A 25530-nucleotide genomic window follows, 5' to 3' on the forward strand; every position below is an offset into this window, starting at 1 on the left:
TAGACATCCTTTTGCCCTGCCATGAGCATTTATCATCTTTCAAAAACATACATATTGAAAAAGACATTTTTGCATAGCCAGCTCAAGCGTCCAGGTGTTTACCCAGGTATAGCCTGCCAAGTGATAACCCATCCCAGTGGAGCCCCAGGCTGCACGTTTCTCTGGGAGGTTTTAACTCCCACCCCTGGCGGAGAGAAATGCATGATTAAAAAGCTGAGTGAAGCTGAATAAGTGTGCAAGGTTTCTTTGGGGGACGGTGAAAACGTTCTAGAATTAGATTATGATGATGGTTGACTTTATAAGTATACTAAAAACCATTGCATTGTATATTTTAAACTGGTGAACTTTATGGTATGTAAATTATACAATAAAAAAAAAAAACCCACCAAGTTGAAACCCTCAGGAACCTACATCCGGATTCTTAGCAAAAAGCTTGGAAAAAGTTCCTGTGGCACAAAAATGTGAACGTGTTTGTAACACTCCCAAAGGTGTGCTGGGACTAGGGCGCAACTGTAGCAAGAAAGCCAGAAGGGGAGTTTAAACAGAAATGAGCAGGAAAGCTGGCAAGTCGGGGCTGGTCCCTTGGCTGTAAGGAAGGCTGTTTCTAACCCAATAAGACTGAGCCAAGTTAATTAGGGCGTGGGAGCTGTTTTCACTGTTTTTCTTACAGACCTTGGGTACGGAGTTTATAATACGTCCAACACTTGAGCTCATGGCTTGCTGATATGTCAGAGTAGCACTCCTCTCTGGTTTTATTCTATTTTTGCTTTCGATTGCCACTTCCATTCCTCTCTTTAATCCTCTCTCTAGTGACAGACACCTCCTCTGTTTAATATATTTTTGTAGCTCTCTTTTTCAAATATATAGTGTTGTGAAAATATGCACGGTTTTAATTTATATAAACGATACTGCACAAAAGCTATCATTCTGTTTTTCCTTGCTTGAAATTGTTGTCAACATCTATCCATTGCAGCTGTATGCTGCAATGTAATCTATCAGAAATGGATTAGCCATTCATTCTTATTTACTCTTCTATAAATTGCATACTCAATCCTTGTCCATCTTTCTATCGGGCTACTTGTCTTTCTTGTTGATTTCCGGGAGTTTCTTGTATTCTAGATAATTCCTTGTAGGTTTGAATGTTGCAAATATTTCACACGAGTCAACTAACCTTTTCTTAGATTAGCAAAACTCCTTAGTGGTTTTTTTGGGGGAGAGGGATTAGTCCTGAGCTAACATCTGCTGCCAATCTTCCTCTTTTTGCTGAGGAAGATTGGCCCTGAGCTAACACCCATGCCCATCTTCCTCCATTTTATATGTGGGACGCCTGCCACAGCATGGCTTGATAAGCAGTGCATAGGTCCGCACCCGGGGTTCTGAACCAGCAAACCCCAGGCTGGGGAAGCGAAGCGTGCGAACTTAACGCTACACCACCGGGCCAGCCCCAAAACTCCTCAATTTTTATGCCAAAATCCACCCGTTTTAAAAGCTTCTTAAATGTAAATAATCTCAAACTTATAGAAAAGTTGCAAGAATGAGTTTACAGGGGCCGGCCCCGTGGCCGAGTGGTTAAGTTTGAGTGCTCCACTTCGGTGGCCCAGGGTTTCGCCAGTTCAGATCCTGGGCGTGGACATGGCACTACTCATCAGGCCATGCTGAGGCGGCGTCCCATGTGCCACAACTAGGAGGACCCACAACTAAAATATACAACTATGTACTGGGGGGATTTGGGGAGAAAAAGCAGGAAAAAAAAAAAAGATTGGCAACAGTTGTTAGCTCAGGTGCCAATGTTTAAAAAAAAAAGTTTACAAAGACCACTTACATGCGTTTTACACAGATTCACATATTAACATTTTACCCCATTTACTTTATCATTTGTGCTGCTATCTATCTCTCTAATATTTTTTTGATCCTCAACTATTTTGAGTAAATCGCATACATATGCACGGCCCTTTACGCCTAAATACTTGAATGTGTGTTTCCTAAGAACAAAGATATTCCCTTACACAACCACATGAGTTATCAACTTCAGTAAATATAACATGGGTACAATAATTTTATCTAATTGGCTGCCAGTTTCTCCACTTTAGAGATACTATTCTTTTGCAACTAATAATCTGTGGGGTGGCACTTTAAGGCCATGCAAATATCCTACTCCTAGTTGAAACTTCTCCCTACATTTAGCCTCCATTGATAGTTCTTGCTTGATCCAATCTTTCCCATGGTTACAAAATAGAAGCTATCAATTTTTCACCTTACAGCTTGTGCTTTGAGGTGTTTTTTAATGCAGATAAAAAAGGTCAAATTGTGGGATGTTTATTGCAGCCCTTCAACTCCAGTGGAGATGGGAGTCAAGGGGGAAAAGGACAAACTCAAACTGTAGCATCATGTAGTCAGTAGAAGGGAGGAAATAAAGATCAAAGAGGTCTTGTTATACTCCCTAGCCCCAATAAAGTCCATATTTTCCTCTATTAGTTTATAGACTTACCTTTATTCAAATAAAGCAATTTATTTTCTGTATATTGTGATAGGGATCCACATCTACTCTTCTCTGTAGTTTTCCCAGCACCACCTATTAAATAATCTATCCTTTCCCCAATGACTTGGAAACCACTTTTATCACATAGCAAATTCCCATATGTACATGGGCTTGATTCCAACCCCTTTCTGATCTTTCGGTCTGTTACTGTATTATTTACTACCATGACTTACGGTGTGACTTAATATCTGATTGAGTGTTCCTCTTTGATCTTTTAGAGTTGTCTCAGAAATTCGTAATTTCCATACTGACATTTTAGAATCAGTTTTTCTGTTCCCCTCCAATCCTGGTGGAATATTAATTGGAATTATACTGAAGTCAGAGATTAACTTGGGGAGAACTGGCATTTTTATAATGTCAAACTATCTATGAAAACAATGTCTATCTAAGCCATTTGTTTTAAAAAATATTAGTTTGCTGAGCTTTTTCCACTAGGTTTTCTTTAAAATCTAGCTATAGTTGAAAGGTATCTTAAAATCTATTATACCATCTAGTTGTCAGTCTAGTGCAGTTCTCAAATTTCTTGTCTCAGAGCCCCTTTTCAGCAGGGGTTAGCAGATTGCCCATGGGCCCAATGTGCCTGCCACCTATTTCTGTTAATAAAAGTTTTATTGGAAGATAGCCACACTCATTTGTATGTGTTGTCTACAGCTGCTTTCTGCGCTACAATGGCAGAATTGAATAGTTATAAGAGATCATATGGCCTACAAAGGCTAAAATATTTGCTATCTGGTCCTTTAGAGAAAGTTCACCAAGTCCTACTTTACTTTACAATTTACCTAAAATTGAGACTCCCAAAGAACTTTTTAATCTGCTAATGGTGGTGGATGTTAAGTTTGCCCAACTCTTTAATTTTTACTTGAAAATGCAAATGTAATATTGACAACACACACTGTTTTCCTTGAAATGAGAAGCTCACTTGTGGGTTATTATCTATGAATATTGATGTTTTAGAAATGTAAAAAAACATTTAGTGTTTATTAATAAGCCCAATGCTTTAACATAAATAACAGGCTTTTAATGAAAAGTAACAGAAAACCCAAACAACTTATTGAGTGTCATTGTTTCACATTTTTGCAAATCTCTTTACTGTCCGGCTTAATAGAAGAGAGTCTCATATCTACTTTTTTATTCAATGTGTTGCAATATGTTGTTTTGGTTAAAGCATATGAAGAAAATCTGGCCTCAGAGGTATGTAGGTTGGAAAAGGGAGAAATATTTTAATAGCCTTGTCAGATAACTGTGTATGTTCTTTGACACTACACCCAATCTTGACAAACGGTAATTTCTTAAAGGTTAGTTTCAATGTGGAATCTAACACTGAATCAACGAGCTTTTCATATTATTACATTAAAACCCACTGATCATTTAGAAAATAGTGACTCAGCTATGAAAATCTTCCAAATGTCAACACATTTCATTCTGCAATACTAAAAAGTCACATCAACAGCATCACTGATTTCTCCAGAAGTCTTTACTATGAAGCTGTCAATCTAATGGTAGCAGGTACTAGTTTTCCAAAACTCTTAATTTTCACTTGAAAGCTCAAATTTTGTCACCATCAACAAATGCTCAGTTGTTTTCCTTGAAGCAACAGGCTCATTTTGTCCATTCTTGAGGAAATGTGGACCATATATCCAAGTTTGAATAACCAGTCTGTCAGTTGTTCTTTCAAGTAAACACGTGTTCCATGAAAAACAGTTCAGTTTGCAACTCAAATAATCGCACAAGTGCTTTTCCTTGAGACAACTGTTGAACTTCGTGATACATGAAGAAGTGCTTCATGTAGCACTTCCTACTTTGTCACACGAAATAGTAAAAAGATGTGTACTCAAGGGCTGGAATTAATGAGATTAATAATTTTTACTGCTTGTCAGGGACATTCTTTTTTTTTCTTAAGGAAGATTAGCCCTGAGGTAACTGCTGCCAATCCTCCTCTTTTCTCTGAGGAAGACTGGCCCTGAGCTAACATCCGTGCCCATCTTCCTCTACTTTCTACGTGGGACGCCTACCACAGCATGGCTTGCCAAGCAGTGCCATGTCGCCCAGGATCCGAACCGGCGAACCCTGGGCCGCTGAGAAGCAGAACATGAGAACTTAACCGCTGCACCACTGGGCCGGCCCCAGGGACATTCTTAAGTAAAACTAGCTTTAAAAATTTTTTTTTGAGTTTCTATGTTTGCTTTGGTAGGTAACTTTTATCAAGTTAAGAAAATTTCAATTATTCTTAGATTTCTAAGAGATATTTAAAATCACAAATATGTATTGAACTTTATCAAATTTGCAAAAATCCAACTAATTCTACAGCTGATGGTCCAGCGAATCAAATCAGCAACAGACTTACCTGGACTCCACCCCACTTTCGGCCTGCCATTATCAAGCTGCGGCCCAACAAAGCCTGGGCTGCAACAGACAAGACTGGCTCTGTAAAAGCAAGCAAGCTGACGAGAAGATAAACATCTACTTCACCTACATGTCTTTGCACAGTACAAAATAAGGTCTGCTGAATGTGATTTTGGCAATTTGAGGTCATTCTGGACAACTGATTTACCATTAGAAAATGTCATCTTCAGTACAGATTTGTAACAAATTCACTCACCCAGAAAATGCAACCCCTATATTTGGAGTCTGGCCAAATGGATTCATTCAAATCAAACAACCAAAACCACAAAAATAAAAACAGAAAAAGTATACATTTCCCTCATATATCACTCTTAAAAAAAATTTTCAGAAGAATCATGAAAAAATGTCATAGTTTGAAAAGAATCAATTGCATACACTGTTCAAAGTTATTTCATATTTTATTTTCTAATTGCAATAGTTTGCATCTGATTTCTTTACATCATTCCAAATGATGAGAAAGGAAACCTCCAAATCAGTTAGTACTAATTAACTGTCATGAATCTAAAGTAAAAGGACATAAAGGGACTCATTAAAGACTTAAGAATGAAATATGACCAGAGCTATCCACATTAATAACTATAAACTTTCTCTAAAGAAATATAGAGCAGTCGGTATTTTGACAGACACCTTAAAGCAATTTAGAGACTTTCGTCTGTTAGTCTTATGCTGAATTAAATGAGGGTGATAGCAATTATTTTAAATACTGTGTTGACATGAATATACAAATATATATTCCACACATTTCTTTTCTTATAGGAACCAAAGACTGCAAGTAAAAGAAATGGTTAACTAGAGAATATAAAAGACGTGCATGTTCTATCTTACACAGTCCTGGGTATCAAGTGAAGAGTGGCAGACATTACTTTAATTTCATTACACGTATGAACACATAAATTATGAATCCTCTCAACAATTCTGCGATTCTGCAGGTAGTGCTCTCATCGGCCCCATCTTACAGGTGAGGAGCCTGAAGCTCAGACAAGCTGAAGAAGGTGCCAGTGGTCACTTGCAGGTAAAAGGCAGAGTGGGGGTTGGGGCACAGGCCACCTGAGCCCAGGGCCCATGCTCATCCCTCTCCATCCCACTGCCTCCTAAGTACCTGGCAGCTGAGGGGAAGAGAGAACACTCTCCAAATTCCGCCAATACACTCTCCAAATTCCTTGGTTCACTCTACACCTGAGAGGCTAGTGCCTATCACACTTGTAGCAAGACTTAATTCAGATGTTGTTCTTTTCTGAATAGGAAGAAAAAAGCAAGGAGAAAATGGATGGTAGCTTAAGGTAAATCAAAAACACAAAGTGGTGTGTGAAAGTTCATGGGAGCCTGAACAGTGTAAATGAAACTTCCCCTTACTAAGCAGGATGAAGATTTAAACATCTCGTACCAACACAAATCTGTTCAATCTTTATGAGAGCCAAGTAACAAAGAACCTCACTTTCATTCTGATGCTTGAACTGTCAGGCCACAGTTAATGTTGAATGTTGTTAAATCTGTACACAATACAAATAAAGTATAAACCCAGCTAGGTATTTTATTTGAAACATGCTTTTACCTATTTGATTACTCAGTTGCTCTGAAGTCAATACTGACAGCAGTTTATACCTATTAAAGATGTCACTCAACATCCTATAATTTAATATTTACACAAGATAAATGAGATTAAGCTAAACTACAAGTCACAAGGAGTTTTGTATTTATAGCCATGATTCCACAGATGTAGTGAGTAAACCAATGGCCATTCCATAACAAAATACAAGAATTTTCATCATGCATAGTTTACAGGCTCCTTAAGAGGTGGTCTGTTTAAGAGGCTGGATGTTCAAGAAAGATTCAACAGCCAAACAATTAAATCTTGGCAAGCCTTTTTTTACACGAATGCTTGGTTTGGTTATTTAGCCACCTTAGTAATACAACATATTTAAACTCTAACTGGAAGTGGAATAAACACTGCATGAAAAATATAAGCCTATTAAATTCACTAGTAATAACTATTATACCCTCTTAGCAGTAAGAACCAATATTCTTGGATTTCAAACATTTTATTTTTTTCAGGGTACACCTTATAGCATTGCATTATAGGAATCAGAGAATAACGAAAAAAAAAAACCCCAAACTAAAACAAAACAAAAAACCTTTTCTTGAGGACCACTTCCATTCCTCATTTGAAATATAATCAAATCAATGAAACTATACAATTTCCACATTACAGACAAGTTAGTAAAATAACTCCTCCAAGTAGTGTTGCATATGAGCTACCACTTTGCCCTAACTATTTTAATCATTATGATTCGAGATTTTCCAGGAGGCAACAACAGTAAACAGAGCTGTTACTACCTAGGCCAAGAAAAAAAAATCACTAGCAAACACATGAACTGGGGCCATAGTTGTAATTTTTACAGAACCTGTAGACAAACCATATTTGTCAGAGAAGTAGAAAACTAATGTTTGAGTTGCACCACCCCTACCATGAGTTGTCTCACAGATGCAGAGTTAAAACGTTTCTCGGTAAAATAACGTGAAAGAAGGATCTATATATACTACAAATTTAGCAAAACACTTTTATGTACAGAAGCCTACATCTCAGGAGATTTAGAATACTGATGAAGACAACCACTAACTCAACTCCTCAAGGTTGGTTTCTTACAAGTATTAAAAACCAGCCCACAGTTTCAGATGTCTTCCACCTAGGTAGGTGTTCAGGAACTCCACTGAGTAAGAAACATGAACTCCAACTGTCCACTCACTTTTCTATTCCTCGATTTAATGTTTTATCGTACCTCAGATTTTGACTCCAGTGTGCACACTTAGAAAAGGAAATTACACTAAGTGTGGGATTAGAGAAGATTTGCTTGTTTTTTGAAGCCACATTAATGTTTATCCCCCTTTGTATTACTTTTCATCACTGACAAGTTTTCTGGAGATCAGTAGTATAAAGGCTTCACACGTTACATGATGGATCTCTTCTTTTAAAGCTGCGTATGATTTTAATGTGGCTAGTGAGGTCTAACTAGCTCAACCCTTAATTTCATCTTGCTAGAGGTGATAATGAAAAACTAAATAAGGAAGAGTAAATTTCCAATACAATACAAGCAAAAAAATCTGTACAAACAATAAAATACATCCTAAACACAAAGTAAGGGTATAATATACTCTGCAGCATGACATTGTCTTTATTATATTTCTCAGCTGTAGCTCTTGCATTCAGAAACTGGAGACCATCTTTTCATTAAGTTGTTATTCCCTCCTCTTTCCCCAGCTTAGGGAGAGTTTGAAAAGGCTCAATTTGTACAAGTTGTCATGAAATTAAATTTTCATTTATATATAATTTAAGCATTTATAAAGCACTTAAAATTGTAGCTTACATGTATTATGACTTCTGAAATAAAATGACAATCTTTTTCTGTAAAAATATTCTACATACATGCATATGGTCAAAACAATCTTTTCTTGTTTGGGAAATTTCCTTTGCAAAGTAAAAAAAAAAAAAAAGTTGACAATATTTCCAATGTTAAGATAATTGGGTGCCACCTAGTGTTCAATTTCTGCAACTACTAACCATACAAATTCAAAATTGCTATTAAAACCCAGGTTCTAAAAACTGCATTTTGGAAATGCTTTTTTGTTGATATGTTTATAGTGGCAAAAAGATGATGAAAAGAATGTATATGATATCAAAATTAGTATAAAAATAGCCACATGCTACTTGAATATGAAAAACAGACCTAATCATTTTTTACTTCAAATGCAGATTTCTGCCTTTCTTAAATTGTATCAAAATCTCAAGGGAACATCTAGGTAACTGGAATACACAGAAAGTCACTGTACAGACAACAGGCTAGTCAAAACTAGGGCTTAATCATAACTCATAACGAGTGTAGGGCAAAATGGTTTATTCAAAACATATATTTACTTACTGGAAGTGGTCAAAGTAGGAAAGGCAGTAATGCATTTTTTTCTCTTTTTTAAAACAGCAGATGTGGTCTTTTACCCATAAACTCCATTACATTAAAAGAACAAAGTGGGCTTAACACTTTACTTAAGAGAATTCAGCATTACCAGTTTTTAAAGAAATACCTTAGAAACAAATCAGTCTGCTTTAACAAATCGCACTCATGCTAATGAAATTTTAATCTTCAACAGATCACAGCCAAAATCCAAATTGTTGAACAATCCTCAGAGAAACTGGAATGTAAAATGTCGAGTTCAACTTAGATCTGGAAGGGAAAAGAACAGTAGATCAAACAAAAGAAGAATTCCGATATTCCAGTAGTCTACGACTTAGAAGGGAACTTGTACCCCCTTAGGTTATCTGAGAAACAAATCTAGTTTGAAGAGAAAATTGTGTACACTTGGTTTTTCTCAATTCCAGTCTGCTGCCAGTAAATCTTTACAACCTCCTTCAGAACGTTAGATGTCATGCAAAATATTCAAATCAAGTTTAGTGTCTCCTTCCTTTTGTGCTAGTGATTAGAGACTTTTTATTTTGGGGGTGGGAGCAGACACAGGGAGCATTATTTCTTTAAGGAAGGGACAAGCGTGATACTGACCCAATTCCCCTCCTCCGAGTCAACCTGGTTCTAAGAATGAAGGCTAGAACACCTATATATCATCTGGAGAAATGTCTTAGGAAGGAGTAGGGTTCTTAGGTGACAGACAAAGCAAGCTCTACAAAAGCAATGTTCAAGATAACTCAAATTCCTTTAATAACCACTGTCTTTATCATCTCTTTCCCTGCCAGTCTGCTGGGCCCAGTTCTGAAAAGTGCTGGCAGAAATTCAGAACATTTTTTCTTAGAAAATCTTGACTCTACTTGACCTATCCCCTCTGTGTATGTGGCTTCATGTTCAGGCATGATCTGTGGTTAGGGTCTTAATTTCCTAAACAGACCTAACCCCAGCTCAGTTAAAATGTTCAGATTACCCCTTAACCTACAACACAATAGCTCCATGTCAGGTTCTTGTCACAGAATATAATCCATAAGTCTACTGTCAAAGTATCACTAACAGTTTAGTCACAAGAATCCTCTGGCTCAGGGTCTCCAAAGGAAAGTACATTAACAAAATAATAGAATGATGTATTTATTCCTTATCCTTTTTTGTTTTCCATTTCACGGTATGCTTTAAAATGTACATAGCATTAGTAGAGTAATACTCTATGTTTAAAAATTCATAAACACATATACACATTGGGGATATGTACTTAAATTTTCCTTAATTCATGGTGTGAGTATTCTAAATGGTTTGGAGATGCATCAAAATAGAAGCTGGATTGATGGATGAATAAAGGTATAGACAGATGTGATAAATCAAGCATAAAAAAATGAACTGTAGAATCAGTGGTGGGTATCACTTGTGATGCCTAACTCAGACTTCCCCAAGACCAGCCTTTGTATTTTTGAAAAGTTCTGGTAATTCTGTTGCACAGTCTTGGTCAAGAACAACTGCCATAGGTATACTAAAATTTCATCTTTGGATAAAATCGAACATTAGTAGTATTATTTTCAGATTTATATACATGAGTGGTTTCTCAACTACATTTTTATTTAAACAGAGTTGAAAAGAAGAATTCAAACCAGATTTAAGAGTAACTTATAATACCACCCCAATTATTAAATAAATTTATACTGCCAAAAACTAAGTTTGAATTTCATTTAAACATTGTAACAGCAAAAGGGCAATGAGGCATTTACTCTTGTGAACATCACTGCTTTATTGTTAGGAAAAACAATACATTTCCCTCAAAATAAACACACCAACTCCAAACCAAGAGTCTGCCAATAGTGTATATCCAACAGATAAAGTAACATAATTGGCAAAAGGCTTCCAGTGAGAAGGCCTTTAATGTATGTTGTAATTCCAATGCTTCATCTCAAGCTGTTTCAAACAAGATTCTTCTTTTAACATACTAGTATTCAATTGAGAAGGCCTATTTCTTTGATAAGATCTTATATTTCTCACAACTCTCTGCTAACTTTCCTCATAGCTATCTCTCTAGACACTCAATTTAAAAGTTATGATTCCAATGCCTAGCACTTCATATTGCCAAAGCAAATATTGATCTTTTCAGGCAGAAGTGTTGAATGAGATTATAAAGAATTCTCAAAGTATAAACAGTTTGGTTGTCTTCTAAGTACTGAATATTTTAATTCATGGAGAAGTCTCAAAATATACCCTTAATTAAGTGTTCAACAGTCTTACATTAAAAGATGCTAGGGGAAAGAGCTGGTTTCTCTGTGGATAATCCACAAACAAAAGTTGAAAAATGGAAGGTACATCTACTTACGTCATCGATGTCTTCATCATCATCTCCAATGTCATCAAACTGGATTTCGTCATCATCTCCGGGACCAAATGTATCAGTTTCATTGATTTTAGCTAAAGAAACAATAATATACTCATAACCAAATATTATTAAAATGAATAACTGCCTCACTAAAAGAAGTGCGCTGATACCAAATGTTGAACTATAAAAGGAGACCTCTTACAAGTCAAACTTGTAATTTAATTTCACCTAAGTTTCATTATCATAAAGATCCTAACTTCCACCTAACAACCCTACTATACAGAACAGTATTTTATACAACAAAATCTCTGACAAAGTCACTGCTAAGTCAAGATGGAAAGCGTGCGTACAATTTTCTTTTGCTTGCAAAGGTATTTCTAGTTAAGGCAAGCTCTAATTACTCCAACTTCTGAAGCCATTCCAGCTCTGCTTCAAAAAAGGTTTGAGCACATGCTAACAACTCACCAATCACCAGATAGACTCATCAATCAGAAAGATTTGGTCAAATCATGCTTATCCCTAAGCAATGAAAATGAACCAGGAAGTGCTAGTCCTATGTTCTATTTCCAGATATATTAGCAGCTCCTAGATTGGAAATGCCAAGTAAATAATTTCAGCAGGGTTTTCAGGCTTATGTAAAATTATACTGTTTTCATGATAATATGCAACAGAGCCAAAAAAAAAAAAATTACTTCCAAGTGAAAAATGCAGACTTACAAAACAGTACATAAAGTACATATCTCTTTTTATGAGGTTATGAGGGACTTATTTTTGTTTTATTTAAATTTTCTGTATTAAGAACACGTAACTTCTGTATGGGGTGGGCAAAGAATACTGGTTTTAAAAAAATCCTATAGGATACTATGCTACTAGGATAAGATGAACTAAAAACTGACTTTTTAATAAACAAACAACAGTATCCAATTACTATCCTTGCTTCACATTTAAAGTAGATGAATATTGATAGTCCCTTGACAAAGGAATTTTAAAATAAATACTATAATAAAATTATTCCTTTGACTGGTATTATGCAGAAGTCGGGCTTAGAAAGCATAACTCCTCAAATGTGACACAAGTATATTTATTAGGAACAGAATCCCAGTTACTTTTTTCTTAAGGTATCTAGCGTTATGAAATATAAGCAGGCATACTTAAAACAAATCATGTAAGCACAAAAGTAAATATGCAAAATCCACAAAATTCTATCAAAATCCCTTCACCCAAATACCACCATGATAGGTTGATATAACTCAGACATTACCATGTTCTGGAAGCTCGCCATATGCCTTCAGACTTCTAGCTTCATCTGCATTGTATTTTAAAATTACATCAGCTTTATTATCCTTAAAAAGACACAAGTAACTTTTAGAACTGATTATGCCAAAATCTTACGTTATTTCATAAATTACTTTCAAACTGGATAAAAAATTAAATCTCTCTGTTCTGTTACAAACTTTTCTTTTTTTAAATTTTAAAGTTTTCTCCTACCTTCTGAAAAACATCCTTGGATTTAACCCAGTATGAAGCAGCTTGTATGAATAAACGAACACTGATCAACAAGCTTAGGAAGATATTTACAGATCTCAGAGCAAAACTGTGCAGACCCAATCTTTTAGATTATTTACTATTACCCTTTGATTATAAGTCTTCTGAAATACAAAAATTCCCTGCAACTGAAATTTATAGGGTGATTAAACACTCTAATTAAAAAACTAAGACTGGTATAATGACCTAAGGAAATTAACACACTTTTCCATGTATCAGTGGTTCTTAAGGTATGAGTTGATCAGAATCTCCGTGGAGCTTTCGCATCTCTTGAAGACAGATCAGTAAATGTGAAGCCCATGAATTTGTATTTTTAAAAGCTCTTTGGGTGTTTCTGATGCCAATGTCCCCCTGAAAACTACTGCCTTAGAATGTTCACATTTCCCCATTTGAAAAGAATCTGCCTCAGTTAAGAAAAAGGGTTGAAGCTGATTGTTTCAATTTCTTCCCTTAAATACTCATCTCAATTTAGAGCACACATTTCTATCATGGTTTGTACTATAATTACTTGTGTGCCTGTCTTATTCTCTCCACTACCAGGCCATAAGCATTTTGCGGGATGGGAGCTTGACTCATTCAGCTGTATCTCTTAGAAAAATGGTTTCTAGATTTTGATTTCAAGATGCAGAAACTAAGGGGAAAAAAAAAAAAAGGGATGGGAGGGAGGTCAGACATAAGATTACATTTTTATTTTGCCGAGTGGTTAAGGTTGCGCACTCCGCTTCAGCAGCCCAGGTTTTTGCTGGTTCAGATCCTGGGCGCGGACCTAGCACTGCTCATCAAGCCATGCTGAGGCAGTGTCCCACATAGGACAACCAGAAGGACCTACAACTAGAATATGCAACTATGTACTAGGTGGCTTTGGGGAGAAGAAAAATAAAAAAATTAAAAAAAAATGCAGAGTGGTATCTTCTATAAAAACATAATACCACTCATTCAAAATAAAGGGAACTTTTTAAATATCAAAAATAGGAAAAAGCACCATTTAGCTTCATAAAAAATTAACACTGTCTATATTTCTTCTATAGTGAAAATGTGGACTCCACAGACTGGCATTTGGGAACCACACTCCCTGGGGTACCTAACACAATGCCAAAGACATAACTGGCTCTTAAGAAATGTTTGTTGACACAATGGTGAGCAGCATACCGGGCTGGAACTGGTCAAATATGGTTATGACTTATGTTCTAAACATTAACGGCTCATCAAATTCAAGCAAGTGACTAACGAAAATTTTAATTTTGTTTTTACCTGGTAGTCTCGGAGACCGACCAATATGATGTCTGAGGTATTTATCCAAACCTATAAAAGAAGTTACTGCATGTTATATTTAAAATAAAAATAAAGAATCAGGAACAACATTGAGTCAGTCCTCCCATAAACTATACATACTGTTCATCCAACTGTGGGTGAAGTACTTGTATTTAGAATTAGGAAAAAAACCTATAGCAAGCAACTGAGCCTGTTTCAAATTTTCTGTAATTTGCGATGTTAAAAAAAATAATTTTATTTAACTACTTGACAATTTAATAATCCCAGAGGAACGATTAGTTTAGAAATTAAGGGATTTTTAATAGCGAACCAATTCAAGTGGTTAGTTATCCATCCACTACATATGAGAATAGAAAATTAGAAATGTGGTTTTATCTCCCTCCCTCTCATCCTTCCTTCTGCTCACCCACCCACCCACATACAGACAGCTGGCAAAACCCCCTTAGTTTGGTATCAGAAGGGTTAACAAACCAAATTGAAAAAAAAAAATCATACAATCAGAGTTGGGGGGACTTTTAACCAACTTGATTAATAAATTTGCCTGAACATCTACTGTGATGGGAAATTAGTCATTACTTTCCCCAAGCCAGCCCATTCATAATCACAATTCAGAAAATTTAACACTTATTTAACACAATATTCAAATTTTCTTAATAACATCCTTTACAGCTATTTCTCAAATCAGAATCCAAACAAGGGCCACCTACTGCAGGCGACCATTAGGTCTCTCTAACCTCTGTCAAACTGGAATAGCCTCCCCCAGGCTTTTTTCCTTTCATGACACTAAAATACTGTATTTAAGAGCCAGGCCATTTGTTTTGCAGAGTGTCCTTCAATTTGGATTTGTTAACTGTTTCCTCATGATTAGATTCACGTTAAACATTTCTGGCAGGAATACAACATAGGCGATGCAGTGAGTCTTTAAATAGAATTTGTATAACATTACCATCAAGGATCTTGCTGTTTTGATTTATTATAGGTCAATTATCATTCTACTGAAATCTTTTGGGAGCTTACAAAAGTGAGGTCCTTGGTCCATAAAAACTGTTGAGCCGTTTTTCCCTCTTAATCACAATTTTTTATTGAAGTCAAACAAATCTCTACACCTACCTTTTTTCTCAATTTCCCTCTGATGTGACATAACCTCTTTATACCATCAAAACACATCGCTTCTAATCGTCCATTTCCCAACATTTTGATTACTTGAGCATACTCTGGGGGAGGGAAAAGAAAAGGGTATAGAGTATTATTCAATTTTGATAAAAGCAACTTAAAAGTCCATATAAATTGACTAGAACACATAGGTGTATTGGCTGGAAATAAATATGTGCAGTAAAATAAATACAAGGGAGAGACACCAACCTAGTTAATAGCAGAGCGAGAACCAAAACTCTGCAATGCCATTTCTATGACAAGCTATCTCTGCTATCAGAAATGCCTTATCTACTCACTTTGCATAAGCAGACCGACTATTGTCTTCATGATTACATGCTCTACTTTTGGAGATGAAGGTGACCTGTCTCAAAATGTACACTACCTCTCATTAATCTCTCACATCTGGATCCTCACCCAATTTGGATCTCTCTTCCCTCAAAACCTTTAGAGGCTAATCTCAACACAATTTTTGGTACATGTGGCAAATAACAGTAGCTTAAATGTTAATAATGTCTTTGTTAAATTAGAATACCTTAGTGATTATTCTAAAGGCCAGAAAGATGTTCTCAGGCAAAATGCCAAACTTTTAATCAAAATCTTTCCAAAAGGGTACCCAGGAAGCCACCTGGTTTCAGTGCCACTTGCAAAACTGAGAGGAGGCGGAGATTACAAGCATTAGCTTGCACGTGGGCCTGTCTTCTGTCATTAAATGACAGAAAACACGGGGGAAGGGTGGGCACATCACTTCAGAACCCTTAGCTCACTCAAGTTGTACGGAAGACTGACCCCCAAAGAGGATATCCACTAACTTGTAAATACACTCAAATGTAACTTTGAAAGGCTCAAGTGCAGGGCTGACATGTGGAAGTGAGTTACTCAGGCTACAGTGAACCTTGTGCCTCAACATGGCCAGTCACTTCAAAGGCAGCCTCTCTTCCAAAGTGGGGAAAAGATATGAAAAAGAAAAAGTAGTGGCGGTCAAAATAAAGTCAACTGCTAATGGAGGCAAGAATGACTAAGGCTAAGAAACAACAAGGCCTTCTAGCCAGAAAATATGTTTCATTTTTAACAGCTTATACATACAGCATGAAACAAAGCCACCAAAGTTGTACAGAAAGACAATCCAAAAAAGTTCTTTGTTAAAAAGTGCTGGAATTATCGGGATAATTGGACAAATTTGAATACGGACTAGATAGTAGATAAATAATCCATTCATGTTTAATTACCTGAATGGGATAATTCTACTGCAGTTATATAAGAGACTACACTTGTTCTTAGGAGACACACGATAAAGCAGTAAGGGAAAAGTATCATGATGTCTGCGACTAATTTGTAAATGGTTCAGGAAAAACACACACAGATGAAGGGTTTAAGGGAGTTCATTGTACTAATACTGCAACTTTTCTGAAGGTTTGAAATTATGCAAAATAAAAATATAGGCAACTAGTGTTCCATACCTTGGTCTGGCACTTACAAACTCTTAATTGGTTTGTTTGAAAAGGTCAATCAACTGTTCAATTTCATTTTATTCTATTTTGTGAGATTATGTGCTAGTGGCACTGGAGAAGTGAGGGAAAGGCCTGGATTCGTCCCTCAAATATCCATGGTCTACTGAAAATACTATGTAGCACCATTTACCATGAAAAAAGGTCTACTAAATCATGGAATTATCAGCCATAGCTTTTGAGGCTTAATTCTCTCTGAATTGTACAATTTACTCTCAGTTACAACACGAGTGTTCATGCAAAACAATGAAACCTATATGTTTAAAGAAATGCCACCCAACCTTAATGCAGCCTGAACATACCAAGAAATGATTACCAAAAGACAGGCTCTGGAGAAGTGTGGGGGAGGAGAAACGGAGAAGAGCATAAAGGGACATGTGATTTATTGCTCAGGATTATGAATAGTATCTCTTTTATATCCAGAAATTGAAATTCTTTATTTAAAAAAGAAAACTATTACTCAAAGAAACATAACTTATGAAAACACTTACCTTGTCCATCTTCTTTGAACACCAGCTCTCTTTTTTCAGATTCATTTTCATTCTTACCTCTGCGTCTATTTTTACCTCCTTTACCTAATGGTTTTAAATAAAGACATTAATTATCTGCAAAACAGTAGGAAAAGAAACTAAACTAAATTAAGGCTTACAAAATATTTTTCAAAAATCACTTAAATTTAAAACTTCACCTAATTTGGTCATGCAATCATATTACATACACATATCATCACTCCCCTACCCTTCTTGAAAACTCTTTTTGGGATATTTCTGACATAAAATAGAAACAAACAAATCAAAAGCAGGTATTACACACAAGTATACAAATCCCTTTCTGAGGACATCTGCATTCAATGACCAAACTGCCCTGGATCATAAAGATAATGACCATTTGGTTGAGTACACTGTTTACTGAACCCCTCCTACAGTGGCCTACATGGGCCAAGGTGGGAGATATAATGGGTCTTGATATGTTTTATTAAAATGTCCTGTCTCTCCTATACCTGACCCCCGCCCCCCCGCCAAAGGCCCGAGTGCAAGTAGGAGATGACTGAAAAATAAAAAAAGGAAAAAAGGTAAAGTTACAGCTACTGGAATGGGACACACTGATTTTGTGGTGGTGAAGGGAAAGCAACACTCTGGCAACCCTGAAGAGTTTGAATTTTATCCTACAGCTGTGGGATACACTGAGCAAGATACTAGAAACTAAAAAGCAAGGTGTTAATTGCCTGTACTTGGAAGCAACCAAGATGTCCTTCAGTAGGTGCATGGATAAACTGTGGTATGCCCATACAATGGAATATTATTCAGCAGTAAAAAGGAATCAGCTCTCAAGCCCCCAAACATGGAGGAACCTTAAATACATATTGCTAAGGTAAAGAAGCCAATTTGTAAAGGCTGAATAGTATGATTCTGACTATATAACATTCTGGAAAAGGCAAAACTATGGAGATAGTGAACAGATCAGTAGTTGCCAGGAGCTGGTAAGGGGGAAAGGAAAAGCAGATAAATAGGTGAAGCACAGAGGATTTTTACGGCGGTGAAAACTATTATTTTGTATGATACCATAGTGGTGGACATATGCCAGTATACATTTGTCAAAACCCATACAACGTACAACACGAAGAATGAATCTTAATGTAAACTACGGACTTGAGTTAATAATAATGCATCTATATTGGCTCACGAAGATGTTAGTAATAGAGAAAACAGGGGCCGGCCCAGATGCTCAGCCATTAAGTGCACATGTTCCGCGTCAGAGGCCTGGGGTTCGCCGGTTCGGATCCTGGGTGCGGGCATGGCACCGCTTGGCAAGCCATGCTGTGGCAGGCGTCCCACATATAAAGTAGAGGAGGATGGGCATAGATGTTAGCTCAGGGCCAGCCTTCCTCAGCAAAAAGAGGAGGACTGGCAGCAGATGTTAGCTCAGGGCTAACCTCTCTCAAGGAAAAAAACAAAAAATAGAGAAACCAGTGTGGGGAGTATATGGGAACTCTGTACTTTCTGCTCATTTTTCTGTAAATGTAAAACTGCTCTAAAAAATAAAGCCCATTTAAAAAAACAATAAAAAGCAAGGTGCAACAGGGATGCAATCAGCAAAATCTAGACTGGGGGGCAATTCTACATGACAAAGAAAATGTATTTTCTTCAACAGATACATTATGAAGGAAAAAAACCATAAATGGATGGGGAACCTACATATTAAAAGAGACTTAAAAAGACACATCAATCACTGGCAATGTGTAGACAACATCTAGATCCTTATTTGGTGTGGATGGTGCACGTTCAGCCATGAATTGATGGTGTCCAGGGCCAGGAGATGAGTACATAGAGATTCATCAGTCATGTGCAACACAATGACGTTTTGGTCAACAAAGGATGGCATATATGGGGCACAATGGTGGCCCCATAAGATTAGTACCACAGAGCCTAGATGTGTAGTAGGCTATACCATCCAGGTTTATATAAGTACACTCTACGATGTTCGCACAATGACGAAATTGCTTAACAAAACATTTCTCAGAACATATCCCTGTCATGAAGCGACACATAACTGTATACTAGTCTACCTTTGTAATATATTCAAAATTCTTCATAATATAAGTTTAAAAATAGAGGAAGAAGAGTATAAAGCTACCATTGGTGTAAAAGAAGGAAATGTATATTCATATTTTCTTATATATACATAAAATAATCTCTGGAAGGGCATTATAGAAAAAGGTTAACAATGATTGCCTGGCGGAAGGAGAACTAGCTGGCAATGGGACACATGTAGGAATGACATTTCAATTTCTACACTTTTCAAAATTGGAATTGTGAATATATTTACTATTCAAAAATTTAATACTTCGACAAAAAGCAGAAGTGTGACATGATCCTCTGGGTGGGAAAACCTGGTAAGAAGGTCACTGTCCTTACTACACGTAGAATGAAGTAGGCCTAGCCTAGCCAAGAAGAGGAAGGGACAAATAACAGGAATACTTCTGAGATGTTAACAAGAGAATTGAGACTAGATGGAGAGGGAAGGAGGAGTAAAGAATATATGGAACTTTTACAGAAACCTCTCATGATCTCAGTTCCGGCCTCTATAAAATGAAGGCATTAGAACAGAAGATCCAAACACCTCTCTATTCTTTCCACCATTTAGGATTCTAGAATTCTTCTATCTACTGTTGTCCTTAAAAATCTGTAATTCTCCTCCCCTTGTTTTTCATACTTTAAATAATGACACTGCTGATCACTTCATTTCTCAAAGATTTTTCTGACTTTTAAAGGGCCACCTGCACTATTTTGACCTTTCGTCAGTTTCCCCCACTTATGTCTATCCCTTTGAAGCTTCAGTAAGTCCAAATTCCCACCTTCTGCTCACCCACTTTCTAAGGAAATTTATTTTTCTCTCATCTATCACTTTTATGCTAATAATTTAAAACTCAGTTTACTTTTTTACAAAGCTGGTTCTTAATCAACATCCTTGTTTCTGTTATTGGTAACATAACTACCTTAAAGAATATAAATCTCTCAACCTATGAACACGACACCAATCTACCTCTCAATACTTCTCTTCCACTACCTCATGCTTCAATCCAAAGTTGACTTCTCACTGTCCCAGGAACTCGCCCTCAACACGCCTATGAATATGAGATAGGTACTATTTTGTCTTTATTTCACAAGGTTAAGTGGCTTATCCAAGGACACAGCACGTGAAGTGAGATCTAGGATTTGAATTGGGCACTACGACCCCAGTGAGTAGGCTCTTAACCACTATGCAAATAATGCCACCCATTTACTTGTCACAATCACCCCATGAGGTAATAATAGTCATTTATCCCCAGTTTACCAGTGACTTCAGTGAAGCTCAGAGAAGTAACTCACTTAACATTAATCAGTGAGTGGGGGTGACCAGATTCAAACCTAATTTTTTGTCCCTGGTCCCCACATTAGGGTATCTCTCCCCAGCATTTTGTTCCCATTCCAGAACCTAAAGCACATTGGCAGCCATTTCCAAAAGACAGGAGAAAGGCTGTAAGTGGTAGTGATACCAAGGGCCTCATGGGAAGAGCCTGGCAGCAGCAGCAGGTTCACAGCCGAGTAAAGGGTGTGCACCTGGCCCCTGCAAAGGCCGACATGTAACTTCTTGAATCAAGTGCACTTACTGGGGGCTGTCTCACAATGCTCTGTGCCAGTGTTAGGTGGGCCTCTACAATTTCCCGACCTACCTGGAGTCCTTAGAGTTCAACATTTGAGGCATTATTGAGAGAACACCCAAACTAATTTCCCAGGAGGAGAAAAGTATCTTCTGCTTCAAGCCATTAATCACGCTGGATCTCCAAACCAGAGTGCAAGCTCCATCAGGGCAAGGATCATACCTGCTATGTCTACTGAGTTACACACCCGAATTAGGCAATTCTTTGAATGAATCAGTCAACAGTAGCCCCTACATTCCGAAAGGAGTGACGATTTTAAAATTAAAGGTAGTAACTTTCCCAAAATGCGAGAGTACTTTACCCTAAATGCTTCCTGAGTGGGTCAAAAGATACTCTTTTTCCTGAGGTATACACTGATAGAATCTAGAGGATTCTAGAGGAAATAAGCTGGTAAAAATCAGTCCAAAGCAAAGTCATTCAATACTCAGTTCATGGCAATTTATATCCTGACTTGTGTAATCATCACAAGATTATATTCACAGGGCTTCCGGCTTTTCCAATGAACAAAAACGGAAAAATAGGAATTTAGTCCTACATTAGTAAACCTCATCTCATAAAACTCAGGGATCTTGAAAAGTACTGTCCTTCTAATTAAGATAACGACTAAGACAACACATTGGTTTCACATGTATAGGAACGATAAGCACCAAACTGAGAATGGCAGTTACCTCCAGAAAGAGAGGAAGACAGGGAAAGAGGATGGGGGAGGGGAACACAGAGGGCTTTAACTGAATCTGTGTTGTAATTCTCAAGTTCACAGTAATGGCGTCCCAGGTGTTCAGTGCATTACTCCTATTTTTTGTATGCCTCAAATGTTATTTATAGAAGAATGATTCGCTGCTTGTCAATTTACCAGAATTAATGATACCCTGATCACCCCCTTCTCTATTTTATTGCCATGTAATGAAATGAACTTTAAAGGAGGCTAGTGAACTAGACGTGACTTAATGTAGGAGTCCCGTCCCCTTGGAACCAAAGGGGAACCTATTATTCGCCTGAGGGTGGAGTCAACAGAAGGGAGGTGACTTAAGCCAACAAATATTTATTGAGCATCTACTAAGTGACAAGTGCTAGCAACCCAACATGATTGAGACAGATACTATTACTGCCCTTTAGAGCTTACAGTCTAGTGAGGGAATTGGAAATCTCATCGCTAGAAATAAAGGTGACAATAAGAAGCCTACTTAAGTGATCCAGCTACCATCTCAGGGGAAATAAAGAATTATATAGGTTACAAGAAAGCTATGACTTCTAAAACCCTATTTTATCACTCCATCTTTCCCAGAATATTCAACAGTAAAACCCTTGCTACAAAAGGGACCTGCAAGTTAGATTTCTGAGGGCAGTAAGATGGAGAGCCCCAGGGGAAGTGCACCACATCTTGCACAGAACTGCAAGCAAATACCCCAAGGGAAAAAATGAGTAGTGACAGCTACAAAGAGGAAATGAGGTAGCATCCCTGGAGCCAGTTGTGAAGTAGAAAAGAGAAAAGAAGTAGGCCTGGGTCAGGCTGGGGGTCTCAAGGATGAATAATCAAAGGGAATTTCTTGTGGGTTGTGAAACATGCTCCTCTCCTGTAGGAAATAAATGTTTTCCCTGTTTCTACTTGCACAATTTCCTTTGAGAAATTATAAGGATACTTAAAAAGATAGAAACATCCTTAAGTCCAAAACTAGGAGAATTTCTTTAGGACTGTTCTGTTTCTACCTAGTTTAGGCCTTCTATTTTGGAAATTCCAAATTACTTTATCCTGAAGTCTGGTAATTTGCGAACGTTTAGCTTCAGAATGGAAAGAACTTAAAGGTCTTTCCTTCCACCACAATATATACATGACCTGAAGCAAAAGGAGAAAACTTGGCTAAATACGGAACTACTGTTCTGCGGGAGTTAAAAAAAAAAAAAAAAGAAAGAAAAGAAAGATAAATCCTGTAAAGGGATGGGGAAGAATAAATCTCTAGAGATGAACCTTAAAAATGCATCCAGGTTTCGTCCACTGTTTATCAGGGAGCGGGAGTAGTCTCAACAATACCCGACAACTGTCCATAAAGAAGCCCATACTGGAGTACCTGATGGCCACTAAAGCAGGCATCACCCTTTGAAAGTTAAGAACTGCCTCCAGGGCTTAACTCCCCTTGCCCGGGAGGGCCAAAGGAGTCTATTTGCAAAGCCCCGCCGCCCCGGGGGAGGTTCCCCCACAGGTTCCCATCGCGCCGCGGCCGGTCTGGCGCGAATCAGGAGCAAAAGCCCTCATCCTCCCGCAGGAGGCCCCACAAAAATGGCGTCGGCTCCACCCCAATGTGACCACACTGGAAGACAGGAGGAACTCCCCAGCTCCTCTCCCGAGCGCAGAAAAGCGTCCGGATCGCCCAGCCGCGGGCACGCAGGGCAGACAGGAATACACAGCAGCCTGGGCGACGCGGAGGCGGCGGGCAGGGCCGGGGAGACCGGGCCGAGAGGAGTCGTGGTCCCGGGGACCAGGCGGCATTACCTTTATTCTTGGGCATGGCGGTGAGTGCGGCCTCGCGGCGTCTCCGACTGCTGTCCGGGTGGCGGCGGCGGCGGCGGTGGCGGCGGCAGCGACTCCTCCGAGGGGCGTGAAGGCCGACGCGTGGGACCGCGCGGAACCAAGCAGAGGCGGGAGGACGGGCCGCGTGCGCGGGACTCTCACGACCGAGTTCCGAAATCCGCCTGCGCCCACGCTCGGCCGCAGCAAATGGCGTCGCGGCGGCTTGCGTCGCTTTTCCCCGCCTCCCAACGCCGACGGGGCCCGCCCCAGACCCTACTGCGCAGGGAGCGGAGGGAGACGTGCTCCCGGAACGTCCGCGCAGTTCGCAGAGTCGCGCCGGGGGCGGGGCCGTGGCCAGGGAAGAGGCGGAGTCAGGGAGGGAGGGGCCGAGACCCCGGCGTCATACTCAAGGGCGGGTTCAGGTAGCGCCCGCTGATGGCTGACGCCACACTTTTGCAGCTTTGCGACGGACGCGTGTGGGGTTTGAGCTGCTGACTCAGGAACTCACGGCTCAATTTTAACTTGGCTCTTTCACCCTCCCAACCAGGTTGGGAGTCTGAGGGGAAGGGCAAGGCTTTCCTGTCATCCCTATTACTAAAGGATAATATTTTGCATGACACTTGTTGTTACTGTATAAAATATCTGTCTTCCCTAGCTCACTGTAAACCTTATTAGGCAGAGACCACATCTGTTGCTTACTACTCCCAGCACTTGGGGGAATGTCTGCCACATAGTAGGCGCTCAATACACACAGGAAGGGAGGGAGGGGAGAAGATATGGACTGAATCGTGTCCTCTCAAAATTCCTATGTTGAATTGCTAACCCCCAATACCTCAGAATGTGACTCTATTTGGAGATAGGGTCTTTAAAGAGATAATTAAGTTGAAATGAGCTCATTACAATAGGCCCTAAACCAATATGACTGGTGTCCTTACAAGAAGAGGAGATTAGGATACAGGCACAGAGGGGGAGTGCCATGTGAACCGGTGGCTATCTATAAGCCAAAGAGAGAGGCCTCAGAAGAAACCAACACGTGGACACCTTGATCTCAGACTTATAGCCCCCAGAACTGTGAGGAAATAAATTTTTGTTGTTTAAGCCAGCCAATCTCTGGTATTTTGTTATGGTAGCCCCAGCAAACTAATACAGCTCACTCTGCAGGACAAATAGCTTCACTTTTAAGTAAGCTTATTTTAAATAAATCACCTTTCTGCAAACATTAGGGTTTCAACATTTTCTTTCTAGGGAAATGGACATACCCAAGCGACAGAGAAATAAAGTACAATCGTCCAACACAGTGGTTTTCTCCCAGGGACGTTTAACAGTATCTGGAGCTACTTCTAGTTGTCACAACTGAGGAAGGAAGGGATTGCTGCTGGCATCTAGTGGGCAGAGGCCAGGGATCCTGCTAAACATCCCATAGTGCACAGGACAGCCCCCCACCCCCCAAACAAAGCATTTTCCAGCTCAAAGCATTAATAGAGCTGAGAATGAGAAACCAATGACGGATGTACTTCTTAGAGGGAAACTGGAAGATGATGCGGACTTAAAGTTCTAGGTTTCTCTTTTCATTTGCAATATTTTGCAATTTACACAATTGAGGATGAAAGGATGTCTATGAAATTTATTTAAATTTTGCTTCAAGGCCAAATGATTATGAACTTGTTCTTTGAGTGAGAGAGATCTGGATTCAAATTCAGCTCTGCAGCAACTTATTTCTCTGATCTTGGACAAGTTATAAGTCTCAGTTTTCTCATCTGTAAATTGGGTTTAGGAATAGTACTTACCATGTTGGGTTGTTGCGGGAATTAAATTGATATAACGCATTCAGTGTTTAATAATTATGCCTAGCACATGATAAGTAATCAGTTAGACTCCAAGTATCTGGAAGTTCAAATATTTAAAAATCAAAAGTCTCCGTCAATTACCCAATATAAAACCCCAAAGGAGGAAAAACCATCAGGCTTTATTTCTCTATTATAGGATGGTTCCCACATCTGACTGATCATCAGAAAAACTTGGAAGGAGGTGAGTCATGGGAACATTTGGGAGAAATGTGTACTAGCAGAGGGAACAGCAAGGACAAAGACCTTGAGTGGGAGCCATGCTTGGTGTATTCAAG

The 25530-nt window shown here is 38.6% G+C and overlaps 1 protein-coding gene across 1 annotated transcript; it reads right to left on the reverse strand.

Annotated features, from left to right (window-relative positions):
- Positions 1-5321: 5321 nt before the first annotated feature.
- EIF1AX (eukaryotic translation initiation factor 1A X-linked) lies at positions 5322-24052 on the reverse strand. Its single transcript, XM_008508467.2, has 7 exons — positions 23391-24052; positions 17193-17276; positions 15152-15255; positions 14021-14071; positions 12486-12567; positions 11225-11316; positions 5322-9156 (listed from the first exon to the last, which is right to left on the reverse strand). Exons 1-7 carry the CDS (start codon positions 23404-23406, stop codon positions 9151-9153), a joined length of 435 nt encoding a protein of 144 aa, XP_008506689.2. The 5' UTR covers positions 23407-24052; the 3' UTR covers positions 5322-9150.
- Between the last annotated feature and the right edge of the window lie 1478 nt (positions 24053-25530).

The sequence above is a fragment of the Equus przewalskii genome, chromosome X (genome assembly GCF_037783145.1).
Source record: "Equus przewalskii isolate Varuska chromosome X, EquPr2, whole genome shotgun sequence".
Classification (NCBI taxonomy): Eukaryota; Metazoa; Chordata; class Mammalia; order Perissodactyla; family Equidae; genus Equus; species Equus przewalskii.